Raw genomic sequence first — 22,380 nt, 5'->3', positions numbered from 1 at the left:
GAGCGCGAAACACGAGACAAAGGGGATGGCAGCGGGACTTAAGACGGCGTTCGTCGTGTCAAGAGATGAATTTCGAGGCTGCAGCGCATCAGGACGCCCAGCTATCAGCGCATACATTCGATGAATAATAATAATAATTGGTTTTTTGGGGAAAGGAAATGGCGCAGTATCTGTCTCATATATCGTTGGACACCTGAACCGCGCCGTAAGGGAAGGGATAAAGGAGGGAGCGACTGATGCTGAAACCAGGACAGATGACGACGTCGAGTCTCCTGGAAGCCCTCAAAACCGCGCAAGAAAGAGACTGCGGCGGAAAGCACCCGCGCACACGGAAGGAACAACAACGCACAACGGAGAATAATGGAGCGACAGTGGAGAGACGTACACACAAAGAAAAAAGCAGACGAATAGCAGAACACGAACGAAATCACAACGGGGAATAAGCTGAACTACGAATTGTGCGTAATCGAAATGCAGTTCAGTAACAGTGAGCAGTAAAACGTTTTAATGACTGTGGGCAACAGAGATATCCTGAAATGACGTTTTTAATAACGTTTGCCACAAGCCCTGCAGGCTGACGACGTCACCAGCAAAGGTTCCGGGCCGCAACTGGGCCTTGCCTTCGCCACCCATTTCTATACGGCTGAGGCCCCTTTGTACCCAGACGGCAGCGCCAAAGTTGAACTTAATCGATCAGTCGGGTGAGCAGGAAGGCAAGAAAGAGGGAAAAAAAATGTGTGCTTTTCATCGCCGTACCAAGCACTACGCTCCTCCCTGATGTAATATCGCGGTAGCATATGAGCGCGGCGTTTTTATTTACCTCCTTATTTTTCGGCACCAAGTCCACGCCTGCATATTCTCAAAATGCGTTTCCACATAATCGCTTAACGTCACTGACTATGCAAACGTCACCGTTGCCGCCATCTAACGACTCACACGAAGGCTTTCCACGTCAGCTTGCCCGCATCAGCCACGGACTCTGAGAGAAGAAAGAGCAGCGCGTTCCCCGCTCGCCTAATGAAATAAGGGCCCTCATTACGGCGCAATTGCGGGCCGTTCGCTTCCGCGGCGGCCGATGTGGGTGAGGGCCCGATCACGCGCTCGTCGGCGGCAGCGTTCGGACGATCCCCCGGCCAAGAACAATGAACGGGGCAGGCAGCAGCCACCGCTTGTTCCTCCTTCCGCCCATTCCCACGTGTATGCTTTCGTCCCCCACTCGCTCTCCGTTCTGGATGCCGACCGCGCAACGCATGCAAAACAGGGCGCCGCTAAGGGGCGAAAGATGGCTTCTGGGACAGCCGCTGTTGCTAGTCGAATCTCGTCGCCGAAAGCCTTCGGTGCACTGTTCCAAACGCCATTCAGAACAGCTCTATCTAATTTTTGCTCGTTAAAAACCAATTCTTGGGCTCTTTTGGCCATACTGATGTTTGGCCAGTGACGTTTTTGTTGTTGAGAAGATCTGGTTTAACCATTTTCCTATCGCTCGATTCGAAATTACTCCGTGATCACCGTCTTGGCGTGGATAGCGGTGCAGTCTGGCCTCAGAGATCGGCGCCAGAAAACTGTCTCCGCAAAAGCCGTAACCACAATTTACTCGCGCAAAGGGCCAATAATGGTGGTATGCATATATAAACTCTTGCTTTCCTTTTTTTTCCTAGCTAACAGGGGCTTATCGTTTTCAGTTAAAGTTTAGGCTTTGTCACCCTTTTACCCTTTTATTGGTCCTCTCAGAAGAAAAACAAATGAGAGAGAGAGGGAGCCCGGACCAGCTTTGTCACCAGAACGCGGCAATCTATCAATGCAGGTCGACCCCAATTCGTCCACAGCGCACCTTAAAAGCCTATAGCTATCTTCATTCGCCAGACGAAAGAAAAAACGACAGAATCGCGCGGAAAATGTTTTCTCGCTCTGGCGTAGTGACAGATTTTTCTGTAGTGCTATAGTACTTTCGGTAGAATTTTTTTTTGTGTGTAGTTGTGTCGTAACGACAAGGGACAGCACAATACACTGAACCTCGTTATCAGGAAGTTGAAGGGGCTCGGCGATTACTTGTTTGTAGCCGTAGCTTCGTTCTGGCCCGTGTTGAACGAGCTTCCGAGGAGAATCGCCATTCCTTCGTTATATCCATTATTTCGTTGTTAACAGTTTCGTTACAACGAGGTTCGACTGTTACTACAAATCCACGGCCAACATTACCACAAAAAATCCGTTGCGTTTTCGACTGGGTTAGCTCTCTCGATGAGTCGGCCAAAGCGCAGAGCGGTGAGAAGGACCACCTCTGCGGGAGTCCGGCGGCGGCGGCGAAGGAGAGCGAGCAGCCTTGGAGCTTCCGGTTTTCGACAGCGAGCCCTGCACCGACGCAATTACGGCGACATCCCGCGGGGTCGGCCCAGGCGGTGCGCGCCGTGCGGGGCCCGGTTGCGCAACCCCAGCGAGGCTTCGCTGCCGCCGCACCTGCGCCCAGGCCCAGGCCGACTGTTGGGGAGAGGGGTTTTCTATGCGCAATTGGTTTCTTGGACTTTCTTCGCCACAAAGAAAAAGCGCTTTTTTTATCGTTCTGCCAAAAAAAGAAATGGTAGGGTTTTAACGTATTTAAATCAAGTAGACGTGTGAAGGCACACTCAGGTTAAGCTCTGATCAGGTTAAACTGACGTGACCTGTTCGCGCCGCAGATGGAAGTTGATGAAGACGACGATGTGCAATGCACTGAGCGAGATCCTGTTTCAGTTAAACATGAGGCGTGATCGACTGCGGCGATAGCATAGTGTTCTCGTGCACTGGACAGCCTTAAGAGAACGCCTAATGAATTTTTTGAGAAACTCTAATGACTTTTGACATCAGGCTCATATGCCTTTCTCGTGACTTTCAGGTGCCTTTTCCTGATGTATTCCTAATGACTTTCAAAAACAATTTGGTCACCATGGTTCTAGCGTGTTCCTAATGAATGCTTTTCTGACGACTGGTTCTTGACTCCCTGGTGTCAAGACCGGCCATTGCAAATCCTGACGCAAATATTGGGATGAGTACTGCAAAATAGGAGCCAAAATTAAAAAGTACATGGAAAAAAATGAACGAAAAAAATTTAACCGCAAGAAATATACACGGCAGATAGTGAAGTTAAAATGTTAGAAAAAACTCTGCAGTCGCCTTATTGGTCTTTCTGCCCCGCGTGGCGCAGCGTTCCAAACTGTGCACTGCAGGGCACGCTATCCGCTTGTGAAAACACGTTAGATAGCGCTGGAGAGAAGACTTCCGATAAAAAGAAAAATCATTTCCAGGTGTTTTTGTGCTCAGACAATCTGAGAGGATGGATATATTAGCCACGTCAACAACAAGCTTTCATGCCGGCAACAATACACGCAAAAGGGCGAAAAGTTGGGCGAGTTGGTAGGTATCCATAATGTTGAGGCACCCCAATGACTAAACATTATAAAACAAAAGATGCTACAGGAAGCTGGAGACGCAAAAGAAATCGCAAGCTATATGAAAGCTCTCAAAACACTACGAATTGCACTCCATATAAGAAGTCATCTTTAGGCCTTGAAGTAACCAGGTTTACCTATTTTGTTTTTGTTTTGAAATAATTACAACTGGGAGTCCAAAGGCCACGGTAGGCAATATTCTTCCTGATGAGTATAGCAGAGTATACCCAACAGTCGGGCCTACCGAACGGCATTGATATTTAAATATTTCTGTGTCTGGAGATTTTTGTTTGCTCGTGTGCCAGTAGTGGCACTGAGTCTCACGATTATATCGTACAAATAAAGGGTAGTTCGCACGATAAAAACCCCAGAACACAAGACCGCAACGTCGAATACCACCCACTGAGAGGCTTCGTTTCCTGCATGCGTGTGCTTGATTTACTGACTCGTTGTGCTCGTTAAGAAGGTTCGCATACTCTGGAAATCTTTTTGCCACCGGGGGTGAAAGCTCCGGTGCACGGTCGTATACGCTGCACGTTACTGCAGATCACCCGCGTTTGCTAACGCCGAGACGTCGTGGCCTGGGTGCGGGGAGAGGGAAAGAAAGGTGCAGCAAGCCTAGAGCACCTGAACAACGCCATAAGGAACTGGGTGAAGAGGAGGTGAAACGAGCAGATGCCCGTTTGGTCTCGCACATCTTTCGCCGTTTTTCCTCTCACGATCAGAACACCCTGCACTCTAGACAGAAAGCTGTCCTCTAGTGCGCTACTCCCTTTCATAAAAGGGAGTGCGCCAGACGAGAGCTTACTCCATTCTTTACTCCCATATAATTAAGGGGTGTTTAGAGTGTGAGCCCGCGCCGGAGCTTCTTCTGCACCACGCAGTCTCAAGCCGAACGTTTCGCCTGCCAAGCTGGCCACGCGTGCGCCAGTGACGCGGAACGGGACGAGCCTAGCTTAAAGCGCAAGGGACGGATCTGACACGGGAAAGGCTACGGGATGTCCGCGACGACGGTTCGCCGGACAGCGTGCACAGGGGTCTGCGTCGCCGATGAGCCGGTGCCGCATATACAACAATGGGCGGCCAGCCACGATGTGGGTCAGGGTGAGCCGCTTTCCTTTGTCTCGAGACTCGCGCCAGAATGGACGCCCGACTGCGCACCAACACGCGCCGCCGCCGGGGGGGAAGTGCCCCGCCCACCCGGCGCGGCGACGGCGTGAGAAAGTCCCGACGGCCTTCCTCCTCGGCACGCTGGAGGAGAGGCAGGCTTCTTTCTGTTTTGTTTTCATTCCTTCATTCACAGCATTGAAGTCTATTCATACAATTTCCCCTATGCTATTCTTTTTAAGGATAGCACACACGTCTCCGACAGATGTACAGAAAGGAAACTTTATAAGTCAGCGTTCCCATTCAAAACTCTTGCGACGGAACCTACTTCGAGTTCTGATGATGATGATTATGAATTTTTATGGCTCAAGGGCATCTGTGGCCAAATAGTGTCATGGTACAAGGGCGCCTGTGGCCAAAGAGCGCCATGGCACAAGGTTTTATCTTCTACTCAAGGTGGGATCAAAGACCCATTTCCCAAGCATTTCACCCTAAAGAAGCCCAGCACCAGGCGGGGGAAGGCTTGTACCCATTGTATCACAGGTGAGTACCCGGCGGCACTGGGGATCGAACCCTACCAATACATGCGCGTACGCTCCAAGTGAAACGCTTGCAATCTCGATCATCCGGAACAGTTACAAATGATTAATCAGTGCTTCAGCGGAGCTTCATCAGCCTGCTAAACCAACCACCTCTGCGGTCTTCAACGGGCTCGTCGTAGGCACAATAGCACAGCGCCTCAACCAACCCCTGTGTTCCTTCTATAGCTAGCCCTGGCGTGTTTTCAAAATGAACGACGTCTATAGAATACGGCATTTCATGAGCGCTGCTCCATGTCCGATTCCGAAGTGCGCTGCCACTGGCTACACAGGCCCGTCCAGAGAACGACCTCAACGCGACGACAGCACCCATGCGACTCGAAAAGGGGGGCTTTGAAGAGGCAAGATCCATTAGCATGTCTTCAGAGAGAACAGAAAGAGAAATCAAATTAGCGTATTCTACTCATACAAAGAGTCCCCATTTGGGAGAGCAAGCCCACGCTTCTCACTGATGAGAAGCTTGCTTTTCTGAACGGCCCACGTTAATTTAACCTCTCAGCCCCTTTCCGAGCTTTTGCAGGTGTATCTATCCATCCTTAGGTCAGCCTCTCCTACCGCAGCGTGTGCCTGCAGTGGTCATAAGCGGTTCTTCAAATCTCTGACTTCAGTCCCGTACGTTTCCATCCCCCGCTTTCTTAGCTTTGGTCCATCCACGATCGCCAGAGTGGACCCTGTGTGGGGCGCCTAAAGGCAGATTTCACTCACATTATGTTTCAGTGCTCGGAGTTGGGTGGCCCTCCAGCCAGTTGGCAACTCTCGGGCTGGAGCGATGGGAGGCTGCGGTGTCCAGCTCTGACCCGGCCGTTCAAAAGCGGCTGGAGGGCTGGCCTTTGGGAGCCGCTAGGAAGCACCGTCTTCCGGCCACAAAGCGTAGCCAAGAGCCGACCCGTAAGAGCCGAGGCGAAAGCTTTTATAGGCTCATCCTTTGTGCATCCTCAGAAAGTGTCCGTTCCCGCAGTAAATCAAATAAAATGAAAGAGAAATTTCGAACCCATGCGGGCGGAGCCCAATGGATTAGCAGTCTTTTAAGCACTCGGCCACCTAGCCCGACGGAACGAGGGTGTTTTAGAAGGCATATGTCATGACATGAAACCAGATATATGGAACACATCGGATATAACAAAGGTGTAGTATGTCGTAACTTGAAACCGAAACTAATTCGAGCACCTAGAGCGCTCAACAGGACGACACAAAGGCTTTCGCCGTGATGTACGTAAGGTGCTCCCCCGAATTTATTTCAACACCACCGTTGCGAGAAATAAGCTCAGCCGGCAGTTGTCGCTCGTCCCGTCTGTCAATGCTTTGCCAGCGACGTGTCAAGCAGCGAGCATAGCGGGGGCCAGAGCACGAGGGCGCCCCGCAATGGCTCCGATTAAAAAGCGCCGGCTGGGAGGTGCCCGGAGCCCATCCATCACGCAGCACGTCGATGGCTGCTCCGCAAACTGGGTTAACAGCGCTGCCCGGCGCCTTTTGTCCGCCACCCGGCCCACGGCGGCGTCCATTTCGCCTCCTCACCGCCCAAGGAACCGGGCGACCTTCCCCGCACCACGCGGCGGTTGCTCCGGCAGCCGGCTCTTCCGCAAACGGGACGCTCTCGTCGCGTTGCAGCCACGCACTGCCAGCTGGAGGAGGCATTCGCGAACCATGCGTGTCGGCGTTAACCGGGCGACTCGAAAGTGCTGCGAGAGCACGCCGACCGTCTCCTCAGGGACTTCTTATTAGTTTTTTTTCTTCTGCTGCACGCGAAGAGAAAGGGAGAGAACGAAAAGCTCCCGATAAACGAGTTAACTGAAAAGGGCAGCTCCATTTGATGTTCAGGTGTCCAACAATATTGTAACGAAGCGTACGTCGGGACGGAACGGTCGCTCCGCCGCCTCGAAGAAGTTGACCAGCAGGTGTCGATGGGTAGCATGAATTAACTTGATTTATCTAAAATGGGCCCAAAACATCATTTAAACTGAACAAACTGACACAAAAGGTCTAAGAGTAAATAATAACGCAGTCAGTCATACCAAAGGGCGCGCAACATATTCCGAGCAGAGGTCCCGAGCAGCAGGACCGCAGCCGTTCCTCCCCCTTCTTCGCGCCAAAACCCCCTCTTAAATACGTTCGCCCAGGATCCTGGGGACACTTTTAGTAACCAATCGGAAATGCGGTTGTCGAAGCCAAAGAGAACGATTTCTTTAAAACGAAAGCAGCCAATAGCACGCCGGTGCCCACGAGGTTGTTTACTCGAGAGCATCGCGTAAATTCCACGAAGACGCGCGCATTTGCCGCTTGGCACACAGATACAAACGCACAAAACGACATCCGAAACACAGGGAACGCAAACCTCCCAGTCGGTGCACCACGCGACCCGCCGTCCGCGCTCTCAGCCCTCGCGGCTCGTCTCCTGGAAACCACGGGGGTCCGCGCGCTCGCTCTGGTGTCTCGGACACGGCCTTGGAAGACATTGTCCCCCTAGAGGCAGCTAACCGTGCGTCTTAGTGCGTTTTACTCTAACTAAACATTCGAACAAGTCCGGGGAGGGGGTCGCACAACGCCTGCTTACAAAGAGCCAGAGGGAAAACGGCTCTGGCAAATGTCGGGGTGTGAGCACCTCTAATGGCTGCCCGCACAGCAGCGAGCACAAGACAGCAACAGTCGCACCGCGGGGAGAATAACACATTCGGCCCGCTCGAAAAAACTGGCGCACGAAACCTGCGAAGCTCGCTACGCGACAATATATGAGACAGATACTGCGCCATTTCCTTTCCCCCAAAAAACAATTATTATTATTAGATGCGATTTGAGAATTTACTGCTGGACTTTACTGAAGATCGAAGAAAAAGACGGAGGAAAGAAAAAAAGGACAAAAACGAAGGGAAAGAAAGAAAGGAAGAAATAAAGGGCGCAAATCAATAAAGAAGCGTTGCTTTCCAAGTGGCGGCATGCAAACATTAAAGCACAACAGTTGAGTTATCCGGCAACTACGCTTTGGTCCTGCGAAGACTGCGTTAGCCGGAAAAAGGCTCCATATCATAGAGCAGAAAGCGCCGACCCTCGCAACATGAAGCCCGAAGGCCCTCAAGAGCCGAGAGTATCCCATATAGCACTACGCATAAGAACACTGAGCACGCCATGTTCCCATTTAAACTCACAATGTTCGTGACGGGAATTACTTTTGATACGTACAGCTATCGCGCAGCGCGGCCCGAAGAAGTTTTACAAACAGAACAAACTCCGGGGGGGGGGGGGGGGGGGGGCGCCACGGCCGCCCGCATCTCCGCGCCGTTTATCAGCCCTACTTCGTCCGGTTTATAATTTCAGAAGGGCGCGAGTGCGACAGCAGCAAACAGCTCGTTGCCTTCAGATGCGGCTATCGGCACCACGACGCCGTTCCGTTACGGCGCGCTTCCGCGGCAGTTAGCGCATATCACTCGGTGTCGAAGTTCGCCCAGCACGTCCCGAGCCAAAACCGGCTCATCTGGGGTTCGTCTATCGGAACAGGAACAGCCGCGAAAGCGCTCTCTCGAATCGCCGCCAACGTTCGTTCGACAAGAGCACCGCGCTCCTCAAACCGGAAAGCGAAAGAAAATCAACAGCCCCGACGAGTTATGAAACGCATCGACAAGGCGACGGGCACTGAGTGTGGGGGCACGCGCTGAACACGGCACAGGCAGATCCGGGACTTACGAAGAAGTCGTCTTCGTCTTCGTCCATTTCGATGCCGGCGTCGGAGTCGTCCGCCATGTTGGCTTTGCTGTCCTGCGGCCGCCGCAGCCAGGGAGGAAATAATCCGCTGTCCGTCTCCAGCTTGGCGTTCTAAGCACACGCTTCTTCCCGATTCGACATCGTCGAGCAGCCCGAGCACGTCGCCGATAGGACAGAGCAATTGGTGTAATCCGACAGAGACAAGTCGAATCCGTTCAGACGCACTTCCGAGCGCAGGGGCGACAGGATATCCGCTGTTGGCATCAAAGATCGCTCCAGGACTTACTCAGCGTGCTCATGGGCAGGCCTTTGCGGCAGCTGAACCACGGCGCTTTGGGATCGTCAGCGTTTCCAGACGAGGTTCTCGCAACCGCACACAATCACCGAGAGCACTCAATGTTGCGCTTGCGATGGTTTGATTCCACGGTCTTATGAACGGGACGATCGGCGGCTGGAAAAAGAGACGGAAATGACACACAGAAGCCCGGGAGACGTAGACGAGGTCCAGGTGCGGCTCTGCCGGGACGCCGTGCACAGCGCGCTTGAACGTTTGCCGAACAACGCAGCGATGTCACGCGATTTCAGGCGGTCAGAAAAACCTCCGTTGGCACGACGTGCCGATCGACGATAGCTCTTTACACGAAACGGCAGAAATCAATCTTCCACTCCAAACTGATGCCGTGCTCCCGGGCGCAAAACCATTCTGCGCCACTAGCGAGCCCCCTTGGAGGGTTCCGTCGCACCGTGTGGAACGTGCGGGTCGTTGGACTGACTGGCGAACACGATGCAGCACTCTGTCACCGCTTAAGTAATGCCAAGTTCACCGAGGAGGCGCCGGCCGAGGAAACTTGCGCCGATGCCAAAAGCGAATCCGTCCTCTCCGCTGCCGCGCGGCACACAGCGCACATTCACACACTCAACACCATCCAGTGCCGCTGCCCCGCGCCGGAAGGAGACGACAGCACGACGCTCGGCGAACGCCTCCCGAGAAGCCGGAGCAGACGAGTTGCTTCCTCCCGAAGCGGACGGCGACACGATGACATGCCGGCGCGAAGCACCCACGCAGTGGAGGCGAGAAGGTCCGTTCCGGCGGAACGCCGCAGTCACGGAGGTAGTATGTTCTTTTCTCCGAATCCCGAAAACCGGCAGATCTGCAAAGCTCCGCGGTACCTGCTCGTTGCGCGGGGGATGCTCGCGAAGCGTCCTCGGGCGGCGCACGAGTGAGGAGCGAAGAGGGGGGGACCGTTCTCTGTTTACACAAAGAGAGGGGTCGTAAAAGATAAGGCACGGGGACAACGCTCCCGCTGCGAAGGGCTCTCTCCGCGGCGAAAACGTTTTGCCACTCCGGGAGTGTCGGAGAACCACGCGGAGAACCGACGAGCCGCAGGAGAGCCGGTCTTGCGGCGGCAGCCTACACGTGCGCCGTCGCTACCGCTACAGCAGCTACAGCACGCGAGAGGGCAAAACAGCACAACACTGTCGCCGGTGACGAGAGTAGGCACAAGCAAAGAGCGGCGGCACAATCGCCCTGGCAACGGCCGCGCACGCGCAGTTCACGCTGAGAGAAAGAGAGCGCGAAGAGAGCCGCGTGGCGTAGCATGTGGTGGAGTATACTAGGGCACGGGAGAGGGGATGCGCCGCCATCATCCGACCTCCTCCCGCTACAACCGCCACTGATCGGCGGAGTGCCTCACTAGGGAGAGGAAACCCAAAGTAAAGCGCTAAGCAGCAGCAGCGCACATCGCTGGCGAAAGCGCGAGTGACTCATCGGCCTGTCCGGGTATGAGATCAGGCGAATCGAACGGGGAGGAACCAAAGCGGAAGCACGTCTGACGACGAAGGATGCTTCCTGTTTACGCCATGCCCGAGTCTGCCCTGGAGATTTCCACTCGGTTTCGCCGGCGGGGCGAGTTCGACGCGGGGCTTGTGATCCCACCACCCCCGCTAGTTTTGGGACGCAGTCGAATAACCCTTTTCGTAGAGACCTCGAGGGTGAGTTTCTCGACACTCTCCTATGTCCACTTGACCAACTTGAATGAGGAATGGCTGAGGTGACAAGCAACGAACAACGATCCGCACACCCAGAAAGCAGCTGCCAGTGGAACAAAAGAGTGCACTTCGTAGGTAATCTCAAGATCTGAACACCAGACAACCGAGATCCCCCATATAAATATAATGTTCGGAAAGCGTAACAGTTGCATTCTGCCCCACTGAACTGAAACATGGAGGCTAGCTGCTATGGAAAAGAAAATGATATGGGTAAGCGTGAAAGACAGGAGAGCACTGCAAATGAATTGACTACATGGAAAGGAAAACTATTCCCGGCTGCGTCTACCACGAGCCACGACCAGCTCTTTTAGTGCAGCTCTGTCTCTTCCCCATCTCCTCTAAATTTGCAGAAGATGGAGAGATACTCAGAATCGCGGCCGGCAGAGAATCGCTTTAATACGGTATCTCTACCACAGCTTTGCGGACGGCGGCGGGGATGAGAGCACGCGTCCATCATCAGCGAGGCACGAATGAAACGTCGGCAGCCGCCGTAGCTTCTAGGCCATAAAACCAGCGATGCGACAACACTCGGCGACGGAAACCACGCCAAGCGACGCCCCTCCAACCACCCCCACGCCAGGACCCCCCGGGGCTCCTACATACACTCGCTTTTTCAAGTTTTTTTGTTTTTTTTCCTCATGCTCCCCACTTTCTTTGGCTCATATCTACATGTTCCGACAGTGCGCGCCCACCACTACAGCACGGCTTCAGCGAACACGGAGGCCCTCGGGAAGGCAGCACAGACACGTGCCGATGTTGCAGCGCAGGTCCACCTCACTGGAGTTCAAAAATAGGGGGCCCAAACTTAGGAGGGCTCCTGTTTGCATTGCGGGCGGCGACGTGTATTACGCCAGGCTTAGCGCCGGCCACATCTGGATTAAGTGAACTGCGGCGTTCTATATGTAACATTTCAGGCATCTAGGAATAAATAAGCTTCGTCCGCGTGGATTATGCGTACGCGCACTTGTATCCCGATACTTCCCTATCCTCCCAAGCAATGGGGTCACCCTACTTTAAATCTATTCTAATTCCAAGCCCGAAAAAAAAACTGCAGTAGCTTCTTATTATCCTGAAATTTGCGATAAAGCCCACGCTTCGACACCTGCTAGAGTCCACGAGTCCACTGTCCACAGCTGGCTCTTACACATACCTCGTAGAAAATCACGACTGCGGGAAGAGGCCCACGTCTACTCAACGGTAGTTAAAAAAAAAAAACACTCCGGTGACTCCTCCAAGGCTTGGGATGTATTACGCAAAAAGGACAGTCACCGAATCTGTTCCGATGTTCCTCAATTACAGAAACTCTCGATTTCCACTTCACCGTGTTTTATTTTTCTTTTCATTATAAGCTTCGGCCATTTTCCGTACTCTTGACTACTGCCGAGTCAGTTTCGTCCAAAGCGGAGAAAGAGGCGCCTAAAATGCGCAGTATATGTGAACACTGGATTCCAAACACTAAACCAGTGCCAACCAAGCTGCGTGTGTTCATCGCAACAAAGTGAAGGGAACGTCACCGCCTGCCCCTGTAATGGCGGTGCGGCCAATACTTAAAACAGGCTATACTCGTTAAGTTCATTTCGCCCTGGAGGCACAGATAATAAAGTCAGCACTGAGAGGTCAAAAGGGCGAACATCAATAAGAAATGCGCACAAAATAAAACGTATATACAACAGAAAGCATTCGAAATTTCGAGCTAACAATACAAAATAATGGTACACGTTGGCAAATATGTGAATATGAGAAAGTACAGCGCGGTTCAGGTGTCCAAGGATATATGAGACAGATACTGCGCCATTTCCTTTCCCCCCAAAACCAATTATTATTATTAAGTATACAAGACATCTCCAAAATTTCTTCTTAACATTTTCATGACGATACTTACAACAGGCTACACACATCGGTCCATTTCTAAAATAAATGTAACTAATAAAAATTAATTAACAAAATAAATAAATAAAATAGAGTTTAATAAATTCAAATGAATATGAAGGTGCAAAAAGTCCAAGACAGCAAGTATACGTAGGCAAAGACATGTACGCCTGAGTGCGAAGCAGCAGTACAGAGAGAATCACGAAATCGCGTTTTCTAGGGCGCTTTTAAACATGGGACGCACTAACCGCGCTTAGTTAGTGATAGGGTTATATCGTTTTTGCAACCCGCACAATTGGCGCAGATATGCGCGACTCCTGCATGCTATATAACTTGAAAAGCAGAACATGGTACCTGTGAAGCGCGAGCATGCACATCCAGCATTTCGTCGTGGTCCGACGGCCATGCAGGGGCGGCGTTAGCTGGGCAATCAACTTAACAAGTGCGAACAACTTAACGACCATGAAAATAATAAAAGCACTCTAACGAAGTAAACCAAAGTGAAGAGCGCATGCGCGGCGGCTGACGAAGAAAACTATGGCGGGAGACAGTGCAGGAAAACAGAAACTCATCCCAAAACAGGAGCGCTGATAAAAATGAACACGTAACACAGCTCGTTGCTATCGCTTGCTTTCCTACTGGTTCGCTGGGCGATCATCGACGACTGTTCATGAGATCACTGGCGATCAAAAAACTTATACCCGCGAGGTGTCGCATGTTGTATTAATTAGACCCTCGCCAGACATGAACAGCAAACAGATACGAGAATCTTATATCAGATATGATAACCTTTCTGTCCATATTAAATTATATGCCGATGACTGTGTGCTCTGCAACAGAATTAATACTGTTCGTGACCGCGGTGTGATGGGAGGCAAACGAGCGTTAAATTTGAAAAGACTTTTCATGAAAATCCCCCACAACAAAGATCCCCTTTTGTTCCCACACAGCACTAAAACATAAATTTTCAGAAGTAATGCATAACAAGTACCTCGGTTTGTGCATCACAAATAATTTATCGCGGACAAAACGCATCGATACTGTCACAGCTAGCGCCCCCCGTAAACTCTTTTTTTTTTTTTCGGAGGGTCTTCAAAATCAATACGCCATCTGTATATACGATCTCTCGCATTAACACCATGATCCGTCCAATACTTGGATATGCCGCAATAATTTGGGACTTGTTCACCGCATCTCATATCAGCAAACTGGAGCGTATCCAACGAAAAGCAGCAATATTTATCTTCACTTTCTCGTGTGGCTACAAAACAAGAAGACATAGCAGAACAATAATGCCGCTAACTTCAAGGTATCATTTTTAAGCACTCATATTTCTCACGAACAATATTTGACTGGAATAACCTCACTAACGACGCAATTACATACAACTCATTAGCATCATATGAAGAGCGCCTAAAATAATTTACTCTTATTGTTTGCCTTTTTGTATATGCAGTTATGTACACGTGTCCACCCCAGCATGGTCTCTGCAAGACCGCAGTATGAATAAATAAACAAAAAATAAATAACGGCCCCGTTTTGACCTATACGAGCGCTGCCTCTACTTTATGCGATTCTCTCTCAGTTACACCGTTCCGTTCGTGCGTCATCTGCCGACTACAGCGCTCTCTCCCAGCGGTAAGCCTTGGCAACGGCAAGCAAGCAAGTCGCATATGCGACTTAGAAGAAAGAGTGCAGGGGAGAGGAGCTGCTAAGCGTGCATCGTTTTTCAAGTGCCGTACATAACCGAACAGTATGTGTGGAGAGAAGGACCCGTTGATGTTGCTTGTGCTTTATAACTGACTGAGGAAAGCTGCGGTCCTGACGCCTCTCTCAAGAGCTGGCATTGAAATTACAATAAAGAACTTCTCGGAAAGCATTAGCTTTTGCGTCAGTCCAGTAGTCATTAGTGCAAGCCGCATACGCAAATAATGCAACGTGTAGGCTCATCGTGAGCACACAAGGAAACGTATACGGTGAACACAGCGCGCACTTGTTGAAGTATGCGGCGTATAATTTATCCCCCCCCCCCCCCCCCCCCCCCCCCTTGGCTGTAGAGAGCTGGGCTCTGAAGCCGCACATAACAAACGGCCGAACATTCAAAGCACTTCGCTCCCGAGAACTGCACTGCCGCTACGCAGCACAGCGGAAAGTGCCAGGGAATGAGGCGCGACGAACGCCCCTTCAGTGCCAGCAAACTGTGACGTAGAGTGCAATGCCAGCGGCACATTCGCAACAGGCGAGGCGGACCTGCACAAACAGCCCAGCGCCGACGCTCCCTGCGGCCTGACTTTTCCGAGCACTTCGCTCGATGATGGCAGAAATGTGTCACGCCACAGACGGGTGGAATAAACGTGAAAAGCCGCGACTCCCATTGCGCGTACGCGGCTTGGGCGGGCGGAAATCAAGACCACTTCCTCGAAGGCGGAAACGCGTTTCCGCGGAAGAGCCCGCGGGACCGCACAGTGCACGCCCGCGGAGAAATGGAGAGCTTACCTGGAAACGAGGCTCTTCGATCGTTTCGCGGAAAACCGCGGTATGCTCTCGTCTCCGAGACGAGACCGTTTTTCTGAATTTTTCTCCAAGATGGATGAGAGCAAAGGCCAGGACGTTAGATATGCTTGTAAGACTTTTGTGCACTTTTTTTTTCAAGTAACGGTATGTAAGATATGTAATGCTAGGAGACAGGAAGAGAAAGCCGAGTGGGTACGGGAACAAACGCGAGTCAGGTAATAACAACCTACTCGAAATCAAGAAGAAGAAGAAGAAATGGGAATGGTCAAGGCAAGTGAGGCAACAACAACAAGTAATGCGCAGAACAGTTAACCGATGTCCCTTGGTGAACGGAGTGGATTCCAAGAGAAGACGGGAAGTGCTGCAGAGGGCGACGGAGCCATGTGGGCGGAAGAGACTTGGAACTTCGCGGGGATAAAGTGGCCACAGTTGGCACAGGACAGCGTCAGTTAGAGGTCAATTGGAGAAGTGTTTGTCCTGCAGTGGACGCAGTTAGGCTACTGATGATGATGACGTTTATTTACTTCAAGAGACACTCTGAGGGAGCGCAACCTTCCCTCATAGAAACGGCACCAAGCACGCCTCGTTTTGTGCCGTTCGCCCTCGGTTCCTGCTTCCCGCACAAAATGAGCCTGCCAGGGAGGCACGTGCCGGCCGCCTCCCTGGCAGAGGCGCTCGCGTCGCACACCTGCGAGAACAGCTGCGCCCCCCCGCCGAGGCGGCGTCCCCCGACCGGGCTTCGTCGGCCAGGCTACTGCACTCGCCAACACAGAGGGGGTGGAGGGCGTCCGCTTTCTTCCGCACACGCTCGTCTGGTGGTCGGCAGCTGCCGCTTTCGTCTCTCCCGCGGGGCAGATGCCGTCGGCGCCCGACGCGAGGGTCTCGAGGTCGTCCCAGCTGCGGCGTCTCTATCGGTGCGCGGCCGCGGCGTCAAACATTCGCGGCCAGCATCACTTTTCTCGGAGCCTGTCTGCGCCAAGACTTCGAACGGGAGGCGCGTAGCGAGCAGCGGGAATCCCGTCAAAGTGGCACAAAGCCAGCTTTTAAGAACATGGCCGCATTTTTGTTTCTACTCTAATTCCGCGTCAATATCCCCACCGCTTACCGGCCGCGGGCTTACAGCAGCCACCGGAGCCGTACTGACACGCCACAATGGCTTCGTTTACATCAACACGGCAGAGCGGCAGCCGCACTGACGCTTTCACCTTCCCGAGGCTGGGCGAGCGCTAATGCAGACTCGGAAAAGCCTACGCCGAGACACTTGATTTTCAAACGGCACTACCAAGCACCGGCTCCCGGATTGCTGTCTCTTTTCTCTTTATATTTTCCTTCGTTCAATATGCACAGAACCGGGCGCCAGTTTTACATCTTTTTTTTTTCTTGCAAGTGCGCCTTGATAGTACGACAACTGGAGAAGAAGGCCTATATGTAAGAACTTTTTTCTATTCTTGTTCAAAACAGTAAACGACTCGCGACTATAATATCCATAAAACGTGGTAAAAACGCATTTTTACGGAATGACCACCTCACAGATACAGTGAATAAATCTTAATACATAGTTCGTTACTGCGTTTTGTTATTGCATGCACAATGTGTTCTTAAACTAATTGTCGATCTTAGTTATGTTGCCACGCTTCCCGGTTAGCTCAGTTTGTCACAGCAGGTGTTCCAAGTAGTTCACCACTGCGGAACCTTCCTGCCTTCTAACATCAGCAAGCCAGAAACCGCGTGCTTAGGTAAGGCACGGCAGTAGTGGAGGGCTCCGGATTAATTTAGACCAGCTGGGATTGTCTAATGAGCACTGACATTGCGAAGCACACGGATGTGCAATGTCAATACAAGTCGGGGTGTTCACTAACTCAGGGTGCTAAACATGCACGGTCCGTCCGTCCGTCCGTCCGTCCGTCCGTCCGTCCATCCATCCATCCATATGGATCCACAAGTAACATCACTGTGCTAGGACCAATCAGCGATCTGGCCAATCAGTGTAGCACGTTGTCGTGACGTCATGCGCGTCGCGTCGCCCCTTTTTGAGCAATCAACGCGATGGGTTGCGCCTGCAGAGTTACGCCACCGACCCCGACGCCACATAAACGGGAAACGTCGTTTTTTAACAGTTGTCGCTGTAAAGGACACAGATACTGTGTTCAGATTAGGGGACAAATCTGTTTGTCGCGAGGTTTTAGGCCTAAATATCCACGAACACCGAATATACACGTAACGTGGCTACTTGAAGGGGAGGAGGACGACCTTGTTTCTTTTTCGCACGCGAACTCACTGTCCTTGAGCCGCCGCGTCAGCCCACGCAACGCCGCAGTAACAATGATCCCTCGCTGTGCGTGGGAAGGTCGGGGATGATGAGCGGTTCCGATACTGGCACGCTGTATCTTGTATATACAATTAAAGGACTCACGACAGGCTGACACTCTCCGCTGCTTGAACGTTCTCGATATCCTTCTCCACCGCTGTAAGCTGAGATGAGTTGCCTGGAATGGCATGCCACAGTATAGAGGCACGGAAAGCGCAAAAAGCTAACGGAACGGGCAAAAAGCTAAAATAAACCAAAACCGCGCAGAAGGCATTCATTTCGCAAAGCGGCCTCCCAGCGACATCCCGAGAACAGGGAGGGGACGGCCGCTGAGCGGATGTTTATCGGCTCATCAATCATCATTGCTCTCGCGACGGCCGCCGCCGAAGGGCCCAGAAACACGGAGCCACCGCCGATCCGAGCGACGTGAAGCGAAATTCGAGGCGCCCACAAAGACAAGATGACGACGGTTCCCCCCCCTCCCACCCTTTCTCCTCGCTTCGCACTGCCTACTGGCTGCGAACACAACCACTTGCTGTTACGAAACGAGAAAAAGAAACAACAGAGTGAATACTGAACGCCGGCGTCTTCTGCGGCGTGCTCGCAGGCGAACGACACCCGGGAAGAAGATGGGGGAACAGGGAGGGTACTGACGGCGGCGCCTGCACGCCATGGAAGCACCGCGCCTGAACAGCGTGCGGAAGACCAAGATTGAGACAAAAAGCCTGCGTTGCGTCCGCATGAAGGTGACAATTCGTGTACAGAGCGTCATTCTTTCGGGGTTCGCTACGGCATTCGCAACATGGCATCATATCCCGCGCACCGTTGAAGCACGCTTGCGACACGGTCCCTCGGGACGAGAGACACAGTTCCACCGGTGTGGATGATTCATGGCACAGTTCAACCCTTCAGTCGTCCGCCCGAGCGATTCGGAAACTACAGAAAAGACGCGACGTTGGCAAACTGCCGGATTATAAGGCAACAACTTTTTTCTTTCGCGTAGGCCGGCGCGAACCCTTTGCTGTGCTGTGCGGTGTAGAGGTCTCGCCCGTTTGCATTGAAAGCGCAAATAACGGTTTAATAATGCGTTCAGCCGTCATAAGCATCCTCTGCACAAATACTCGATTTCAACGTTTTCGGGCATGAATGGCTTGACGCTGGTGCTTATCGACATTTTTCTCATGGGCGCTTCCATTCTGAAGTATACCGCCATCTAGCTAATGGTCCGGTCCGAACGCCATATATAGTAGCTTGGAAGGCCGGACACAGCCGTGTTTGGCTTGGCTGAGCGAGAGCAGCCGTTATGAGCCAAGCAATCCAATATGAAACAGAACAATCAGTTTTGCACAAATAAAAACGAATTTTCTGTTATTTCCCCAATAAAGCTGAAAATGGAATTTTTTTATTATACGCTAAGACGAAGACAAGTTAGAAAACACGAAATAATGCTTTTCGCACATATCTACAGAGTAATCATTAATTGAATGTTCAAATATTATTCACTGCCACGGTGGAGGGAGCTGTAGTCGCGTTATGGTTAACTTTTTTCCCTTTCTTTTTTAATAATAATAATAATAATTGGTTTTTTGGGGAAAGGAAATGGCGCAGTATCTGTCTCATATATCGTTGGACACCTGAACCGCGCCGTAAGGGAAGGGATAAAGGAGGGAGTGAAAGAAGAGAGGAAGAAGAGGTGCCGTAGTGGAGGGCTCCGGAATAATTTCGACCCCCTGGGTATCTTTAACGTGCACTGACATCGCACAGCACACGAACCCGGGAACTCCGGATCAGTAGTCGAGCGCCCTAACCACTGAGCCACCGCGGCGTGCCTTTTCTTTTTTGCAAGGTGTGTGCTTGAGTTGATAACAACGTTGATTTCAGATCGCTTCACGGCTACTGGAATCTTTGCTCGGCACTGTTGTCACTGGGCCAATGTGCCTGTGCGCATGTCGAATTTGCGTCGGCCAAGCAAGGGCTTATTGCAAATAAACGAAGCAGGGTAACGATATCCGAACAGCAGGGAAGAAATTACATCATGTTGGAATGGTCGCACCTAGTCGACTTCGTATGCGTTGCACCAGATACAAATCAGCAATTAGAATGCATGCAAATAACGTTCATTTTCTATTCTTGCAAATACTATGCTCCGTTTCATACCTACCAGCAAACGCTGCCTAAGCTAGCGCGCCCGTCCGCGCCCAAAACGTAGTTCGCCACACAACCGAAGCGAACACGGGCATATTTCGCTACGACAAACCTTACGTGCCGTGATTAACACCTCCTGGACTTCGTGTCATCTCCTGCCACATTTTCGTCCTTCAACTCATCGAGACTCGGACTTATCCGCGCCTAGAAAGTAGCTCCCGTGCACTCAGTGAAAATCACAGCCAGTGGGTTCCAACACTGAGCGCCTCACAGCTTCGATTATACAGCTCTTTGTTTTCGTCCAAACACCCTCCAAGGGAACGAGTGATACGTGGCGGAGTGATATGGTCACGAATGCGCACTACTACCGCAACCTCGGCAGCGTTGGCTGCTATGTATGAAACGGAGTACAGTGCCTCATGTTACAGTTGAACGCTCTCGCGCTTGCTCGTTCATGCAGCCGCTGCGAGGCACCTCCCCTCCCGGAGCCCATTCACACACGTTTGGCAACATGCACGGCACAAGTCGCAGATCTCCGCAATATATACGTATACCCTTGTGACGTAAATCGAGTCACAAGCGGTTTTCGGGACAATTAAGTGCTTCAGTCACATCAAGCTGCTCTCACTAAGAGCAGCTTCAAAAGGTGTTTCAAGTGCGAATTATGCAATTTTATGACAGGTCTTTCGATCATTTTTTTTTCTCGAAAAATAATAATTCCTCCGCGGCACTTGCGTTCTTCCGTATGCTTTAATAAGCATCCCCCTCTACAAACCGTCCTGACCTTGAAAGTCTAAAATAGTAAAACAAAGAGTGTGCAGTATCTTTGCTGCATCCATTCTCTCTCCGTCATATATAGCCAACTAGACCATAATTATGATCACCATTTAATTTATTTTTCCCTTAAATGTACCGTTAGGGAAATATTACGTAAAAAAGTGGGCGGGGGGGGGGGGAATCAAGCGGTCCTACATAAGCGTGCTAAAAGGTAAATAATTAGCAGAACAAAAAGATGGCTACGAAGACTTATTGCGCGTGCAGATGTCACTTTTCAGAAAGAACGACGCAGAGTAAAAAATGCCGATGAGCTGCTACCGCAGCGATGCCCGAAGGGCGTCTGTTGCTGAAAAAAACAGCGAACACGGGAAGGCTCTTTCCGTTGACAGACATTTCGGGGGTTGCTGCTGGCGAATGCCAGCGGAGTGTGCAATTAAGCCGTCGAGTGTGTCGCGATACAATTTGCGATGAGCTACCATTTGGTGATATCGTATACATCCGTTTCTAGCTGACAAGTTAACGTCCTCTGAGCGCGTGAAGTTTTGCACAACAAAGCCTGGAAATGATTCCTGCGTGTTTACTATCGTTTTCCGCAGCCAGTACACAATGATTTGTGGACAGACGACGTTCACGGTGAGCCCCTCCGTTCAATGCTGTTTTCTTTCTTCTTTTTTTTAACCACTCCTCCAGTTTACCCCCATCCAGTTAGCCCGTCTAGTTTACCCCACCCAGTATACCCAACCTCGGTCGAATAGTGAATACTTCTCCCAAGCTCTCAATTCTTGATGCTATTCTAGCTCCTATACGACTGCCGGAGCACGAATGCGTTGTCACTAAATATGCAGACCACGCGCTTACTGTCTCAGAGCGTTCAGCGTAATCAGCAGGCCGGCCAGCACGCGTCGATCGACGGAACTACGGCGCCTCGCAGTCAGGCCTCGATCGCGAATGGCTCAGTTTGGTTCGAATTCACCTCGTCTGCAGCGTTGTAACGGCGAAGGCTACGCGCAACACCGCCGATGCGCCTTCGCTTTCGCGCCATTTTCGTAGACGCCAGCTGTGTACTGCGCGCAATGCGCCAGGAGCGGCTCGTCGCGGCGCTTCTCCGCAGCCGCCCTCCTTGGAGCGCTTCTAGGAAGGAAACTGCAGGCACGCGCCCGCCGCAGCAGCGCATACGTCACTCGCGACGTCACCGGAAGCCCCGCGATCAAGCTCTACCGCACGAGAGGCGATTCCCCCGATTAATCACCCTCATTACGGCATCAAGAATCGAAGGCGCGCAGCGAGGTCAGCGCCTCCGTGCATCGTGATGCATGCCAGATGCGACCTTAATGAGCCGTGCGCCTGGGTGGCCAAAAGAGAGGGGGGGCTTTTTCCTGCGCGCCATGTACGTGGCGCCTCATCGTCGCGCGCTAAGGGACGAAAAAAAGGAAAACACGCCGAGGACGAAAACCGGCACCTTCTCGTCAACGCGGCTTCGGAGTAAAGCAGCGGCACTGAACTCTCGCGCGCCAGTGCGGGGAATCGCGCCGACATGTCTGCTCGCAAAGCTGGATCCCGACAAGTCTCTCTTGACGCTGGGCGATAGTCTCTCGTCCGCCCGTGCTGTGCGCACTGTTCCGCAGAATCTCGCGTTCACTTTTATCGTGGTGCATGACAACATTCTTCACGAAAATGCAGCACACTTGGAGATAGCGCTGCCGTTGATCGGAAGCTTTCCTTTGAGTTGTCCTTCAGAGATGGAAGCATTACCAGTTTCAATATATACCACCCAAAATGCAGCTATAAATAACCCTCTCTTTCATGTCTTTTCCCCCTCCCTACATGCGTAAAAGCGAGTTCTCCGACTGTTGTCTCCGAACAAAACTGGCACACATTTTCGCGCCGTATGTCGGGG

The 22,380-nt window shown here is 51.8% G+C and overlaps 1 protein-coding gene across 13 annotated transcripts in view; it reads right to left on the bottom strand.

The window, feature by feature from the left end:
* Nucleotides 1-22,380, bottom strand: part of LOC144126208 (uncharacterized) — a 140,629-nt gene that overhangs the window by 51,515 nt on the left and 66,734 nt on the right. Inside the window, exon 1 of one of the 13 annotated variants that reach the window (XM_077660233.1) lies at nt 8,804-10,281. The exons of the other annotated variants lie outside the window; for them this stretch is intronic. Coding sequence (XP_077516359.1) covers nt 8,804-8,860 — 57 coding nt within the window. The 5' untranslated portion in view covers nt 8,861-10,281. Of the gene's footprint in view, nt 1-8,803; nt 10,282-22,380 lie in introns of those variants that run through there. 13 annotated transcript variants of the gene reach the window in all.

The sequence above is a fragment of the Amblyomma americanum genome, chromosome 3 (genome assembly GCF_052857255.1).
Source record: "Amblyomma americanum isolate KBUSLIRL-KWMA chromosome 3, ASM5285725v1, whole genome shotgun sequence".
Lineage (NCBI taxonomy): Eukaryota > Metazoa > Arthropoda > Arachnida > Ixodida > Ixodidae > Amblyomma > Amblyomma americanum.
The sequence above is the reverse complement of the archived record's forward strand: the minus strand, read 5'-3'. Positions and strand labels throughout refer to the sequence as shown.